The sequence below is a fragment of the Garra rufa genome, chromosome 6, assembly GCF_049309525.1.
Source record: "Garra rufa chromosome 6, GarRuf1.0, whole genome shotgun sequence".
Lineage (NCBI taxonomy): Eukaryota > Metazoa > Chordata > Actinopteri > Cypriniformes > Cyprinidae > Garra > Garra rufa.
The window spans coordinates 27,440,956-27,455,587 of record NC_133366.1 but is presented as its reverse complement, the minus strand read 5'-3'; the positions used below and the strand labels follow the sequence as shown (position 1 = coordinate 27,455,587).

At 36.9% G+C, this 14,632-nt stretch overlaps 2 protein-coding genes across 2 annotated transcripts in view; one reads left to right on the top strand and one right to left on the bottom strand.

Annotated features, from left to right (window-relative positions):
• Positions 1-5,011, top strand: part of pcca (propionyl-CoA carboxylase subunit alpha) — a 72,301-nt gene extending 67,290 nt beyond the window's left edge. Inside the window, exons 22-23 of the mRNA XM_073842092.1 lie at positions 2,163-2,240; positions 4,095-5,011. Of these exons, the coding sequence (XP_073698193.1) occupies positions 2,163-2,240; positions 4,095-4,163 (147 nt within the window). The 3' untranslated portion in view covers positions 4,164-5,011. The remainder of the gene's footprint in view (positions 1-2,162; positions 2,241-4,094) is intronic.
• Positions 5,012-5,151: 140 nt separating this feature from the next.
• Positions 5,152-14,632, bottom strand: part of marchf4a (membrane-associated ring finger (C3HC4) 4a) — a 61,503-nt gene continuing 52,022 nt past the window's right edge. The window contains exon 4 of the mRNA XM_073842094.1: positions 5,152-6,418. Coding sequence (XP_073698195.1) covers positions 5,955-6,418 — 464 coding nt within the window. The 3' untranslated portion in view covers positions 5,152-5,954. The remainder of the gene's footprint in view (positions 6,419-14,632) is intronic.

The following is a 14,632-nucleotide window of genomic DNA, read 5'->3' as shown; positions in this document are numbered from 1 at the left end:
ACCATATTTTATGTGAAATATCTTATTCGGGTCAGTACTAAATAATAAATAACATGCATTTTGTATTATCCCTCTTATTTTGGTAAAATAATTAACATTTTGCAGATTCTGCAAAGAGTATGTACATTTTTGACCTCAACTGTAAGTGTTAGTTCATCAAGTGATAGCTCATCAAAAAATTAAAATCCTTTTTAAAAATCATTTACTCATCATTATCCTCATGCAGCAAAAAAAGTGCACATGGCTTGCTCATATTGAAGCCAGTTGGACAGGAAAAATTGTTTTTTTACATTGATTTAAATCTGAAAGTTTACACTTTTCCGCCACCCACTGGACTAGAGTATGAAGCACTAGATAGCACACAGATAACTTAAACGCGTATGGATGAATGGCGAAAGTTTGCCGTTTTCAGTAAAATATGCCCGGAGAATTCTAAAATATAAATAATTATAAGACTTTCTATTGTGATTCAGTGTAAAGCAAAGATGCAATCTGGATGAAAATTTGCTGAATGTACTGACCCTCAGTCCATCCAAAATGTAGATGAGTTAGATCCTCTGCAGTGAATGGGTGCCATCAGAATGATAATCCAAACACCTGATTAAAAACATCACAATTAAACAGAAGTACTCCACATGACTTAAGTCCATCAATTAAAGGAGTTCACTTCCAGAACAAAAAATTACAGATAATTTACTCACCCCCTTCCCTTGTCATCCAAGATGTTCATGTCTTTCTCTCTTCGTAGTAAAGAAATTTTAAGAAAAACATTTCAGGATTTATCTCCATATAGTGGACTTCTATGGTGCCCCCAAGTTTAAACTTCCAAAATGCAGTTTAAATGCAGCTTCAAAAGGCTCTAAACTAGGCTCCAAATATATAAATATAAAATATATATATATATATATATATATATATATATATATTATAATAAGAAACTTTTTAACCTCAAATGCTCATCTTGTCTGAACTCTGTGCATTCCAGTTTATGACAGTTAGGGTAGGTCAAAAAACTCTTATTTTCTTCCCCAAATTCAAAATCATCCTACATGGCTTTTACTTTTTTTTTTTTTTTTTCTTCTCTAAAGGGCGTTTGATCTTCTGTGCATGTTCACTTTGTGAACACTGGGTCAGTACTTCTGCAGCAATGTGAGACAATTTTGAAGTTGGAGGAGAAAATGAGATGGGAGTTTTTCAACATACCCTAACTTTTTCAGCTTAAACAACCAAAGCACTTCCAAAGAGCTTTTGTGCAGTTGCTAAAGTGAGCTGTTATGTGCTGCCATTGTATTAAATTCACCCAACCAGGTGTTCATTTAATGATCCCCTTTTGTGTTCCGCAGAACAAAGAAAGTCATACGGGTTTAAAATGAGGAAAGAATTCAAATGAACTGTTGCTTTAAATACCGTGATTTGCATTAGGATGACATCATTTGTAAAGCATACAGTGCACTTCGGAATGACAAAATGACTGTGTGTGTGTGTGTGTGTGTGTGTGTGTGTGTGCGTGTGTGCGTGTGTGTGTGTGCGTGTGCTGCTGTCAACTTGAATTGAATGTGTCCTGACTCAGTTTGTTAATGACTTATATATAATGCACAGACCGACTGGCTCCTGCTAATACATCTGAGCCCTTCCAGTAAAACATCTCATTCTCTCAGCAACGTCACACACATACACAAGAGCACTGCAATGAAGAGCTCTCTCACTGATTAGTCACCACACACACAACACTCAGCAGTGACGTTCACACCACCTGATTTCGGCACTTCTGTACAGATAAGACAGAAATGAGTCCTTGTGGATGGAGGGAAACAGCAATTCCTCGGTGCTTGCTTATTTCCATAATCCATTTCCCTAATGGGGAGTTTGATAGATACAAACAGAGGTTTCTTTTATTGATTTTGCTCTTGTGTTACAGTGAGCCTTGTGCATTTGTTAACTGTTATGACTCTTCTAATGCTTGCGCTTTTATGAAATGATATTACAATATTCCCTTGCTCTTTGTGCTGAGGTCGTTTTATGTACTAGACCTGCATGAGTCAATGAAATTAATAAATATATGGAGGGGAGATATTCTGTGAGTCATGTGTTTCAAGAAGTTATTAGGGAGTACTCATTGTGGAATAGCTGTTGTGGTTTATTCTTTCATTGGTGTTTTGAAGGTTGCAGAGGGACAGGAGATCTGTGTGATTGAAGCCATGAAGATGCAGAACAGCATGACCGCAGCAAAGACGGCCAAGGTGAGCTCAGACACACACATACATAAGTTGATACATAATCCTCCTCACTACTCTGTGCATCATAAATCGATATGACATAAAGAACACACTCTTCCACATTGCTACATTATAGTACCCGATACTATGAGAGAGAGAGAGAGAGACAGCGAGGGGCCGTGGTCCATTATCCACACTTGTAGTCTGACCAGACCACTTAGCTACTGTAAAAAGTATCTCCCTCCTTGTAAGATGGCTAAAACCAGATTATGGTTATGGTGTTTATGGTTCTTGTGATGGATGGAGAGATATTTTATTGTACTTCATGTCAGGGTTGTTATAACTAAAACTAAAAACCATTGAAACACATTTCATATAAAACATTGGTAACGCTTTACGATAAGGTTCATTAGTTAACCTGAACTAAGAATGAACAATGCAGTACAGTATTTATTAATCTTACTAATGCATTATTAAAATCACAAGTTGTTTGTTAACATTAGTTCATGCACTGTGAACTAACTTGAACAAATGATGAATGACTGTATGTTTATTCCCTAACATTAACAAAGATTAATAAATAGTGTAATAGATATATTGTTTACTGTTAGTTCATGCTAGTTAATATATTAACTAATGTTAAAAAATGAAACCTTGTAAAGTGTTACCAAAACATTTTTACATATATAACATTTTTTTTCAGCTAGTTGGCAAGACATTTCAAATTTTCACTTTGAGTAATGTATACTTATAAACATATTAATGTTTTTTAAAGAAGTCTCTTCTGCTCACCAAGCATGCTTTTGTTTCATCTAAAGTACAGCAAAAACAGTAACATGAAATATTTGTACAATTTAAAATAACTGTTTTCTATTTGAATATATTTAAAAATGTAATTTATTCCTGTGATTTCAAAGGTGAATTTTTGGCATCATTACTCCAGTCACGTCCTTCAGAAATCATTCTAATATTCTTATTTGCTGCTCAAAAATGATTATTGTTGAAAACAGCTGATTTGTTTTCAGGTTTCTTTGATGAATAGAAATTTCAGAAGACCAGCATTTATCTGAAATAGAAATCTTTTGTAACATTAAATGTCTTTATCATCACTTTTGATTAATTTAAAGCATCCTTGCTTTAAATTACTAAGTATATACCAAGCTTTTGAATGCTACAACAGCTTTTTATTTCAGATTAATGCTGATCTTTTGGATCTTTCTATTCTTTAAAGAATCCTGAAAAAAGTGTACTCAGCTGTTTTAAATAACAATAATACATGTTCCTTGAACAGCAAATCAGCATATTAGAGTGATTTCTGACGGATCATGTTACACTGAAGACTGAAGTAATGATGCTGAAAATGTAGCTTTGATCACAGGAATAAATTACATTTGAAAATATATTCAAATAGAAAGCAGTTATTTTAAATAGTACAAATATTTCACAATATTACTGCTTTTGCTGTATTTTGAATCAAATAAATCTACTACATTTAAAATCTTACTGTTCAAAAACTTTTGACTGGTAGTGTATTTGTTGTACTAAAATAACTAAAACTAATAATAACAATAATAAAAAGCTATTAAAAACACTTTACCGTAAGGTTCCATTAGTTAACGTTAGTCAATGTATTATCTAACATGAACAAACAATGAACAATACATTTATTACAGTATTTATTCTTTCTTAATGTTAGTTCATTATTTTGTCTTTCTTAATATAGAAGCATTAGTTTATTGTTAAATATTTAGTTTTTCATTGTTTCTCTGAGAAGCTTCCTGTGTTCAGTGTTTTTAATTAACATTACTGACTTTAACACAAATAGCTTTTTCAGATGCGGAATTGCACTTTCCTAATATAATGTGTGTTAATGTTCAGGTGAAGAGTGTGCACTGTAAAGCTGGAGATACAGTCGGAGAGGGAGATCTACTGGTGGAACTGGAGTAGCAGATCTTCTACAGGTTTTGCGAAGATCATCAGTCACTGTGGATGAACAAAGACACTAGTAGAGTAGATGGAACATTCCTCCATTTGTAATTTTTCCCTCATGGTTTTACTTTTTCACATTATGACTATAATGTATACCTCTCCCTGGAATTTAGCTGGATTCCAGTGAAGGAAATGTCGAAACACTTACAATGTCTTGTGCCTTGGTCCTCTGTTGGAGGTTTTCTACAGTTACCACAATTCAACTTCAGCAGCAGCGACTGAATTTGAACGCATCTTCAAACGCAGTGAATGAAAGCTGTTGACACTCCCTCCGTCTCTCTCTACTCTGTGTACGTTTAGCATTGTTTAGAGGAAGTGCTGTGAACTAATTTTTAATTTTTTAGGTTATATTATGGAATGATTTTTTTGCTCAATGATTATTCAAACATAATATAAGCCTATTCACTCTTCACCTGCAAATCACCAATCTTACACTTATCTATTTAAGCGTTTAATAGAAATTGTACCTCATTTCTGTCATCAAATGCATTAAACTCAATTTGTGACCAAGTTGTTCTTAGGTCTGCAGGTGCACTCTTCAAACAGTGCATTTGGTTTGGCTTTAAATGTTCAGTCTTTCAGTCTCTTTTTAAAATTGAGAAATCCGGACGAGCGGACCATTAACAGAAGGAGAAGGCAGATATGATTACTCAAAAACTAACAGACAGCTGTGGTCAGGCTTGGAGGAGGCACTGGTGCTGTGTCCTGTTTTTTAGCACTGAGCCATTTAGATCCACTTTCTGTCTGTATTTGTTTTGAGAAAAAAAAGTGTTATAATAAAAATGGGATTAATGTAAACTTTCAAAGTGCTGTTGATTGCTTGAAGCCCTAGGCTTGGAAAGGAAACGCATGAAATGCATTACTGAAATTAATGATTTGATTGAATGCTGTGGCAGCAGCGATTATTCAGAAGAGAAACAGACGCGCACAACAGTTAAACCAGTTTGTCTTTTTTTTTTTTAATGTAGCAACCTTTTTTTCTCTCACAAATTTAACAAATGTAAACAAAATAAGTCAGTTGAAGAAGAGTTTGCCGCAAATTGGGCCATTTTTTTGGTAGTTTCGAAAATGTTTGATTGCTGCAAGTTGTCTCCACTGTAACGCGGTTTCCTGTTATTGATGTACAAGACTGTCAAAACCAGAGAGGATTGATTTTGCTAAAAAACGTACTGCCTGTGAGTGTAAACACAATAATTGGATCCATCAGTACCGCATTTGGTTTGTTAGGAAACAGATTTAGGCTTATTCTCGCAAGTGCCGTATTGACATTAACAATAGGATTTTATCTGAAAATACAACATGTAGTACTTGTAAAATTAATGTAATGTTGCGTGTTTTTCATACAGACACGTTTGTTCTTCACTCTGAGCTGTTTTGAGTTCAGTAGTGGCTGTTGTAGAAACTGGATTGCATTGTTATGGTTGTGCTTCAGAACAGTCACAGTTCTGACTGTGGCCTTGAGCCATCAATAAACTCATTACACACGCACACACACTCCACTTTGACCTTTGACCTTACTCAGTAGCTTGCAATTGAAGCTTTATGGCCGTAATCTTTCCTTTAGCCACTGTGAGAGAAAGCTTCCTTGTTTTATTCAATACTGTAAAAACTAGAAAAACAAACGCCTTAAACCCGGACAGCACTGCACAGGGTCGTCGGGTAACACTGTTTAATTCTCCTCATTGAGTCCTTTGTTTTAAATACGTCACATGCAGAGATTCAACCGTAAACTAGACCTCGTCGAAGGCTTCACACCGTAGTGACTCTCATGACCAGTTCGCGGTTGCTATTGCTGGTCTGTCCGCGTGGCTCCTGGGGCCTCAGGTGGTGGCTGAGAAGATGAAGGATGTTGTAAGCACAGTGGTGGTCTGGCAGCGAGGGCTGCCCATTGCTGGGCTCAGACGAGTCCTGCGGCTCTGTGGTGGCACCTGCTGCCAGCGGGACGGAGTTCGTGGTGGGGGTTGCGGTGCCCGCCGCGGCCGCTGCTGCTGCAGCCATGAGGGAGGACGTGGAGGTGGAGGCTTCGCCTTCCGTGCCGGTCGGCCCCATTCGGTGCGTCAGCGGCAGAGAGAGGGTCCGGAATGTGGCGCCGGTCTTTTGATGCTCCTCATTGTCTTTGACCTTGTCGTAGTTTAAGACTTTCCACTGCTGATTAACAGCCTGCCAGCGGTTAAAGATACGAAATACGGAGGGACCTTCGTGGACAATCAGAGCTGAAAGAGAAGGAGAGAGGGGTTTGCTAAGTGAGGGATATAATGCAGTGTTTCCCCTAGGTTTCCAAATAGGGGAGCCCTATTGAACAATAGGGCTCTACAATCTTTTGCTTTTTTTTTTTTTTTTTTTTTTTTTTTCTTTCTTATGTGTTTTAATTTCTTATGTGAAATTCTTATGAAATTCTTATGTGTTTTAATTTTTCTGATAATCAAATGAAAGCATAAACATTTATTTGATTTTAATCAAATGAAAAATAAACCCTTTTCATTTTTGCCAAACAAACAGAGGTTTACTGTTAAAATCAATACATGGGGAAAAAATTATATTCAGTTTAAAACGTTTAAATAATAATTGTAGGATTTTTTTCTACAATTAAGTGGTTAATCTTGTTGTAATATATTTTTTTATCATATATATTTTTATGTAAATTATTTAAATAGGAATATATAAACACCTACATTATACTGTACAAAAGTAATACAAGACTAATATTGTTGTTACATGTTAAACCGTACTTTTATTTTGATAGGTTGCCTTGAAGTTTCTGTGTACAGTATGATATGATGCTAGTTTTCTCAAATGAAACGGTAAAAGTGACACTCACATCAGCTTTGGAGATTGAGTTTATCTGTTCATGTGAGATGCAAAGGCCAAAAATTAGCGGGAGCTTCACGTGTGCTTCAGTATGCCTGTAGTAAAAAAAAAAAAAAAAAAAACGCGCCTCGCCATTCATACATACAGAGGCAAACGGAACATGCAGGATTCATATTAAAATGGTCTTTTTGCATTTCAGTTTTCACAGACACTAGTCCATATTGCGATTTGAATTAAGTGACAGACCAACTTTTGATTTATTAATCCAAAAATCGTCGAATTCCGTGGCATTTCGCGCTATAGAGTAAATTCCGTTTTTATGAATGGAGTGCGCGATCCCGTCCGTGTTTTCGCGGAGGAGACATTGTAAACGCGCAACCATGTAGAGACAGAAATGACATGCCTTCGTGTAAATAATATAAATAACATAAGGCAATTTAGTTTGTTTAATAAAAGAACAATGTATAGACCTGTTCTATAGGAAAGATAACCTTAAATGACTTCTATTGTGATCTGGCGCTATATCGAAAATAAAACAAACTTGACGTTCAAGGGGGGCGGGGGGTGCCATTGGGGGGGCGTGCCGCCCCCCTAAGATAATGGTAGGGGAAACACTGTAATGTACAGTCAGTCAGTGTCATGAACAAATGAGTCTGCCTAGGAAGCGATTCCATTTGCTGAAAGACTTTTTAATGGTTACTTTAAGGAAATAAATACTTTTATTCAGCAGGGGTGCATTCATTTGATCAGAAGTGACAGTAAAGACATTTCAAATAAATGCTCTTCATTGAACTTTCTATTCCTCCTGAAAAAAAGTATCTCGGTTTCCACAAAACTATAAAGCAGCACTTTTTTAAACATTGGTAATTAGGGGAAATGGGGGGATTTTTTTTTTCTTTACTTTTTTTACTGACCTTTTTGACTGTAATTTCCAAACCTGAAAGTCCTTCATTGATCTTCAAAACGCATATTAAGATATTTTTTGATTAAATCCAAGAGCTTTCTGACCTTGCATAGACAAAAACGGAACTAGCATGTTCAAAGACTGACACCGAAGAAAAGAAATTGTGGAATAAAGTTGTTACATTTGTAACTTTCACAAGGCACTGTACATGATTCTAGCCGAAGAGTAATGGTGCGTTCACACCGGACGCGACTTGCGCGAATAAATCGCGCTATTCGTGCGTAGTTGGACGCTTGAACATTTTAGTTTACTCGCTTCATTCGCGCGTGAAATTTACTTCACAACAGACGCAAATTCGCGTCATGGGAGGGGCGTCTGCAACTAGTCAACGGGAAAGTAGTTGTAAAATAGGTGAATGAGCTCAATTTGCCAGCTTTAGCTTGCTTGTAGTCTCAATATATGTATATATATATATATAGATGAAATTGAGTAAAGAGCATTTTTTTAAACTTACCAGATTGTCCGACCTCTTCACTCACTTTCTTCCAAACAAGATCCTTTTTTTTCCGTTTCTATAAAAGTACAAAGATATATGGAACAGCTCCAAGTAACCACAGACAGCAACGGTGATTTTGTCCTCCATTGTTGTTTCAGATTTCTGCCTCCGTCACTACTAGAGCAAGCTCCTGATTGGTTAACGCGGCGCGAATTTTCACCAAAGTTCAGATTTTTGAACTTGCGCAAATGGCGGGGCAAACGCTTGAAACGCTCAACTCGCGCCGCGTAATTCGTGCGAATCGCGTCATTCGCGCCGCAGGATGGCTATTCGCGTCTTTGCATTGACTTAACATGTAAATCACTCGCGCTTACCGCTTCATTCGCGTCCGGTGTGAACGCACCTTAAGGGTCTTATCTTGTGAAAAAAAAATTATAATAATTAAATATGCCTATACTTTTTAACCACAAATGCTCATCTTGCCCTAGCTCTATGAAGCACATCAGTGACTTTACATAATTATGTTGGAAAAGGTCATGCGTGGTTAGTTCTTCATCTGTGTACTTCGGTTTCAAAAGTAGGGTAGGGCGAAAAACTCAAAAATCTAATTTTCTCCTCTAACTTCAAAATTGTCTGATATCATTGTTTTACCTTTATTTGTAAAGGGTTCGCTTTTGTAAACACTGGGTCAGTACTTCCGTTTAAAGCTGCATTTAAACTGCACTTTGGACCTTCAACCTATTGGCTCCCATTGAAGTCCACTATATGGAGACAAATCTTGGAATGTTTTCCTCAAAAGCCTTAATTTACTTTCAACTGAAGAAAGAAAAGACCTCTTGGATGATATGAGGGTGAGTAAATTATGAGGACATATTTATTCTGGAAGTGAACTACACCGCGTTCCAAATTATTATGCAAATTGTATGTAAGTGTCATAAACACACAGTTTTTTGTTTTTCAATTAAACTCATGGATGGTATTGTGTCTCATGGCTCTTTGGATCACTGAAATGAATCTCAGACACCTGTGATAAATAGTTTGCCAAATGAGCCCAATTAAAGGAAAAGTACTTAAGAAGGATGTTCCACATTATTAAGCAGGCCACAGGTTTCAAGCAATATGGGAAAGAAAAAGGTCTCTCTGCTGCCGAAAAGCGTCAAATAGTGCAATGCTTTGGACAAGGTATGAAAACATTAGATATTTCATGAAAACGTAAGCGTGAATGAGGAAGGTTTCTGCCAGACAAATTCATCAGATTAAGAGAGCAGCTACTAAAATGCCATTACAAAGTCGCAAACAGGTTTTTGAAGCTGCTGGTGCCTCTGGAGTCCCGCGAACATCAAGGTGTAGGATCCTCCAGAGGCTTGCAGTTGTGCATAAACCTACTATTCGGCCACTCCTAACCAATGCTCACAAGCAGAAACGGTTGCAGTGGGCCCAGACATACATGAAGACTCATTTTCAAACAGTCTTGTTTACTGATGAGTGTTGTGCATCTTTGGATGGTCCAGATGGATGGAGTAGTGGATGGAACATGTCCCAACAAGGCTGCGACCACAACAAGGAGGTGGCGTTTTTGGCCGGAATCATAGGGAGAGAGCTGGTTGGCCCCTTTAGGATCCCTAAAGGTATTAAAATGACCTTGGCAAAGTATGTCGAGTTTTTGACTGACCACTTTCTTTCATGGTACAAAAAGAAGAACTGTGCCTTCCGTAGCAAAATCATCTTCATGCATGACAATGCACCATCTCATGCTGCAAATAATACCTCTGTGTCATTGGCTGCTATCTGCATAAAAGATGAGAAACTCATGGTGTGGCCACCATCCTCCCCTGACCTCAACCAGATTGAGAACCTTTGGAGCATCCTCAAGCAAAAGATCTATGAGGGTGGGAGGCAGTTCACATCAAAACAGCAGCTCTGGGAGGCTATTCTGGCATCCTGCAAACAAATTCAATCAGAAACTCTCCAAAAACTCACAAATTCAATGGATGCAAGAATTGTGATAGCGATATCAAAAAAAGGGGTCCTATGGTAAGATGTAACTTGCCCAGTTAGGATGTTTTTGATTGAAATAGCTTTTGATTTCAGTAAATATGACCACCTAATGCTGCAAATTCAGCAAATGCCCATTTTCAGTTCTTTTCAACCTATACAATGTTTTAACTCTGTTGTGCATAATAATGTGGAACAGTGCATTTTCAGTTTTTTATTTTTGAAATAAATACTGTTATCATTAGGAGGTTTGTTCAATAAAATTCGAATTATACCCTAATGGTTGATGACTTAAAAATTATACTGACTGTCATTTGCATTGACTAATTATGAAAACCAGAGTAAGATATCATTTGCATAATAATTTGGAACGCGGTGTAATCCTTTAAAAGTCTATTGTCTGATACAAGAGACATGAAAGCAGGGCTGGTTTCACATGTCAGATCTAACCAGAAATGTCACACTATTGGATGGGAGGATTAACCAGAATCATGTATTGAAAGAACCATGTAATAACTAGTAGCTAGTTATTCTCATACTAACACAAATGAGCTTCACATATATAAATTCACATTACACTCTTAAAAATTTAGGTTTCAAAACGGTGTTTTAGCTGTGATGCCATAGAAGAACCATTTTGGTTCCCCAAAGAACCTTTTTTCATACAGACACGTTAACCTTTTTTGCATTTGAAAGGTTCCATGGATGTTCAAGGTTCTTCATAGAACCATTGATGCCAATAAAGAATCTTTATTTTTAAGAGTCTACATGGAGTTCTACTCTATTCTATTTCAAAACACTGAAAGTGAATAGTTGTATTTTTACTCGATTACATTTCCCAGGCTAAATAATTATACTTCTTACTCCTCGCAATTAATTTAGCTCTCCAAATTGCACAGGTCATCATGGCATTTTACAAGCCAACTGAATTAACATTTAAGTAACATTTAACTACATACTTATTCAAACTGACTACTTCAAAAAGTGCACCACTTTTCTGCATTTAATTACTTTTGGCATTGCATAACCTTTTGTCTCTGATGTAATTCTGCTATTAGTAAACAGGGTGTGTCTTGAGGCCACAAGGTTAATACAGACTTTTCCCCTACACTTACAGAAAACGCTTTACTTCAGCATTTTAAATGAACAACATTGCACAGTGAAGAACAGGTGTTCTGGAAAGTGTTGAGGTGTTATCACTGTGATTCCTTTGTACTTTTACACCTCTGGCTTGGTTTAACTCACACCACTGTATTTGTTTCAAATAAAAAGTCAGCAGTGATCTGCATTAATATTTTATGTGACACTGGGTTCCCCTCTGAATATCTGCAAGAACTCTACACTTCTTTTTTTTACACACTAACCAGACTGCTACTATCTTTCCCCTCTTTTGATTTTCTCTCTCTGAGCTCTGATGACAGTGAAGCACCTTTTTTGTTTTTTTACACACCAGCTCTGTGCGAATGTTAGATTACGAAGGCTTGTTTCTATAGTGGAGTTGAAAGCGATCTCAGATGGCTGTGAAAGGCTAGTGCCCTCCCTAGAGCCCTGAGGTTCTCCTCTCACTCTAGCTGCTCCAGAATCAATGAGACAGACCACTAACAGAAGTTATCACTGTACACTGCAGACCACTAAAACAAGCAGCATGTGAGAAGGTAATAATAACCCACACTTTTCAATCGACTTTTCTACAAGAGCTTTTGCCAAAGCCCTGGCGCTGAGAAAACTATATGTGCTGGAAATGCACCGAATTTGTTTCAACGTTCATATCACTTATGTTTGGTCAAATGTGGGGAAAAGCTCTAATCCTGGAGTTGATGCTGTAGTGGTTACTATTATTAGCTTTACTGGAACAGATAACTGAAGTTTTAGTAGACCGAACAGAATTAATGTATCCACAGTGGCATTTATATGCAGCAAATGTGTACGAGTTGAAATTAGGTTGTGGAGGAGTTTATTAGCGTTCCAGTAACATGAAGATGCCTACTGCTGCTGCAACCTGATTTTCCAGACTCTCTCTTTCTCTCAGTCACTCTCCCCCAGTTGGACTGCACATCCTCTCATTACGAGGAGAGAATGTGAGACGTGTATTGATTTAACACACACACACACACACACACACACACACACACACACACACACACACACACTGACAAACACACATTTTCCTTGAGCTGAGAGGATAGCTGAAGGAAATTCTCAGGGCAAAGCTTGAATTTTTATCAGCAGTTTATTCTGCTGTAGTGTGGGATTTTTTGGCTCCCAACCAGTCCCACTGTGGATGGGAACAGGGCTCGGCTGTGAAAAGCCACTTTGCCACCTGTCTTTTCTCTTAGCTTTACTCTCAATCTTTCTCTCGTTCTCCTTCCTTTTTTTTTTTTTTTTTTTTGTCCCCAAAGGGCTTTCCTTTCATAGGAATCTATTTTATGGCAGATCATTTTTAAACCAATGACTATAATTAGGCACAAAATTATGTCATATTTCAATATTAAACCAAAAGCTGAACCACATTATCTTGGATAATAGTGATAAATGATAATATATTGCTAAATAGTAATGAAACTCAAAATAGAACAGACATTTCTTAATTTAATCTCTGTTGCATATTGTATTTTTATGTATTTGTATTTTCATGAGGAACTTTTGTTTGGAAACAACATCAAGTCGCTCCTGTGCAGAAATTATAAGCAAATGAATTTTAATTTTGGTTAGTTTTTTTTTAACAGGGACTTATTTGTTAGAATTAAATAAACAATAATGAAGTTCTTTTATAATGACAGTACATTGAAGCTTTAAAAATAGCAATAAATAAACTACATATGAATTATGAATTTTATTTATTTATTTAAAATGATAAAAATCAGAAAAGTGCAATGGAAACATTTTATTTTAAAGGGGTCCTATGATGCAGTTTCTTGTTTTCCTTTGTCTTTGGAGTGTTACAAGCTGTTTGTGCATATCTAAGAACTGTAAAGTTGCAAAGCGTAAAGTCTCAAACCCAAAGAGATATTTATTATAAAAGTTAAGACTCAGCCACGCCTTCCTAAAACAGCTTGTTCAAACGCCCCCAAATGTCTACGTCACAGTGTGGGAAGATTTGCATAACACCACCCAAATTTATATGCAAAGAAAGAAGGCGTAACTTTTTATACCAGCTGTAGTATTGTTGCAGCCGCTGCCATGTTGTGGAGACAATGTGTGTTTCATTGTGAAAGCCAAAGTGAAACTAGCTTTCCAAATAAGGATACTACTAGAATTCCAACGATGCAAGGACAGTCTGGCACATCACAGCCTATAAGTACATTTTCATATTTAAATAATTTGCTACTGACTATTCAAACATGAGTTGTGAGCAGTGTAGAGTAGTGCTTGTTTGGCCTCTCTACAATCACAAGTGTAGACATGGTGTTATGTTTACGTGGCGCGACACAACGCGTAAAAAGACAGTACTTATTATAATCAGTAGTTATTTCCTCACAGGATGCAACAAATGCCTCAGTTATAATGTGTTTTACTGTTGTTGTCTCATAGCGTTGGGCCACGGCATCACAACATGGTAATGGCCATAACATTTCCATCACGAGCTTGAGGTATTCAGGCAATCACAACGCACCATATATCTGGCCAATCAGAGAACACCTCGCTTTTTAGAACTGAGCTTTGTAAAAATTGAAGTGTTTCAGAAAGGCGGGGCCAAGAGAAGCAACAGTAGTGTACAGTATGTGGAAAATAATGTGTTTTTTGAAACTTAAACCACATTGCACAAAATTACACAAAATGATGTTTTTTTTGGCAACATCATCCCTTTAAATCTTAACATTTGTAGATGTCTAAAACAAAATGTTCTGAAAATCTTTTAGAGCTCATAATTTATATAATATATATAACATATTACACATGAATGCATAAGGCCCCGATCACACCGAATCCGTTTTTTAGGTCTGAAAATGCGAGGCGCACTGCACTGCCTTTTATGGTGACTTTTAAAAAAAGAACAGTGTGCTGTTTTTTTAATGTTGCTAGGCAATGACCAAAACAGCTGTCCTGTCAGTCAAATCAAAGGATTATATTTAAAATCTTTTTTTGTTGTTGTTAGGTAAACTGTCATATTAGCAGAAACCTTTAAAAAAAATACAGCTCCAGATTACCCGCAACAGACACCAAAAGCTTCTCCTCCGTTATTGCAGTCTCTGGACTTTCTAAGCAACGGTAAACTTTTGTCAC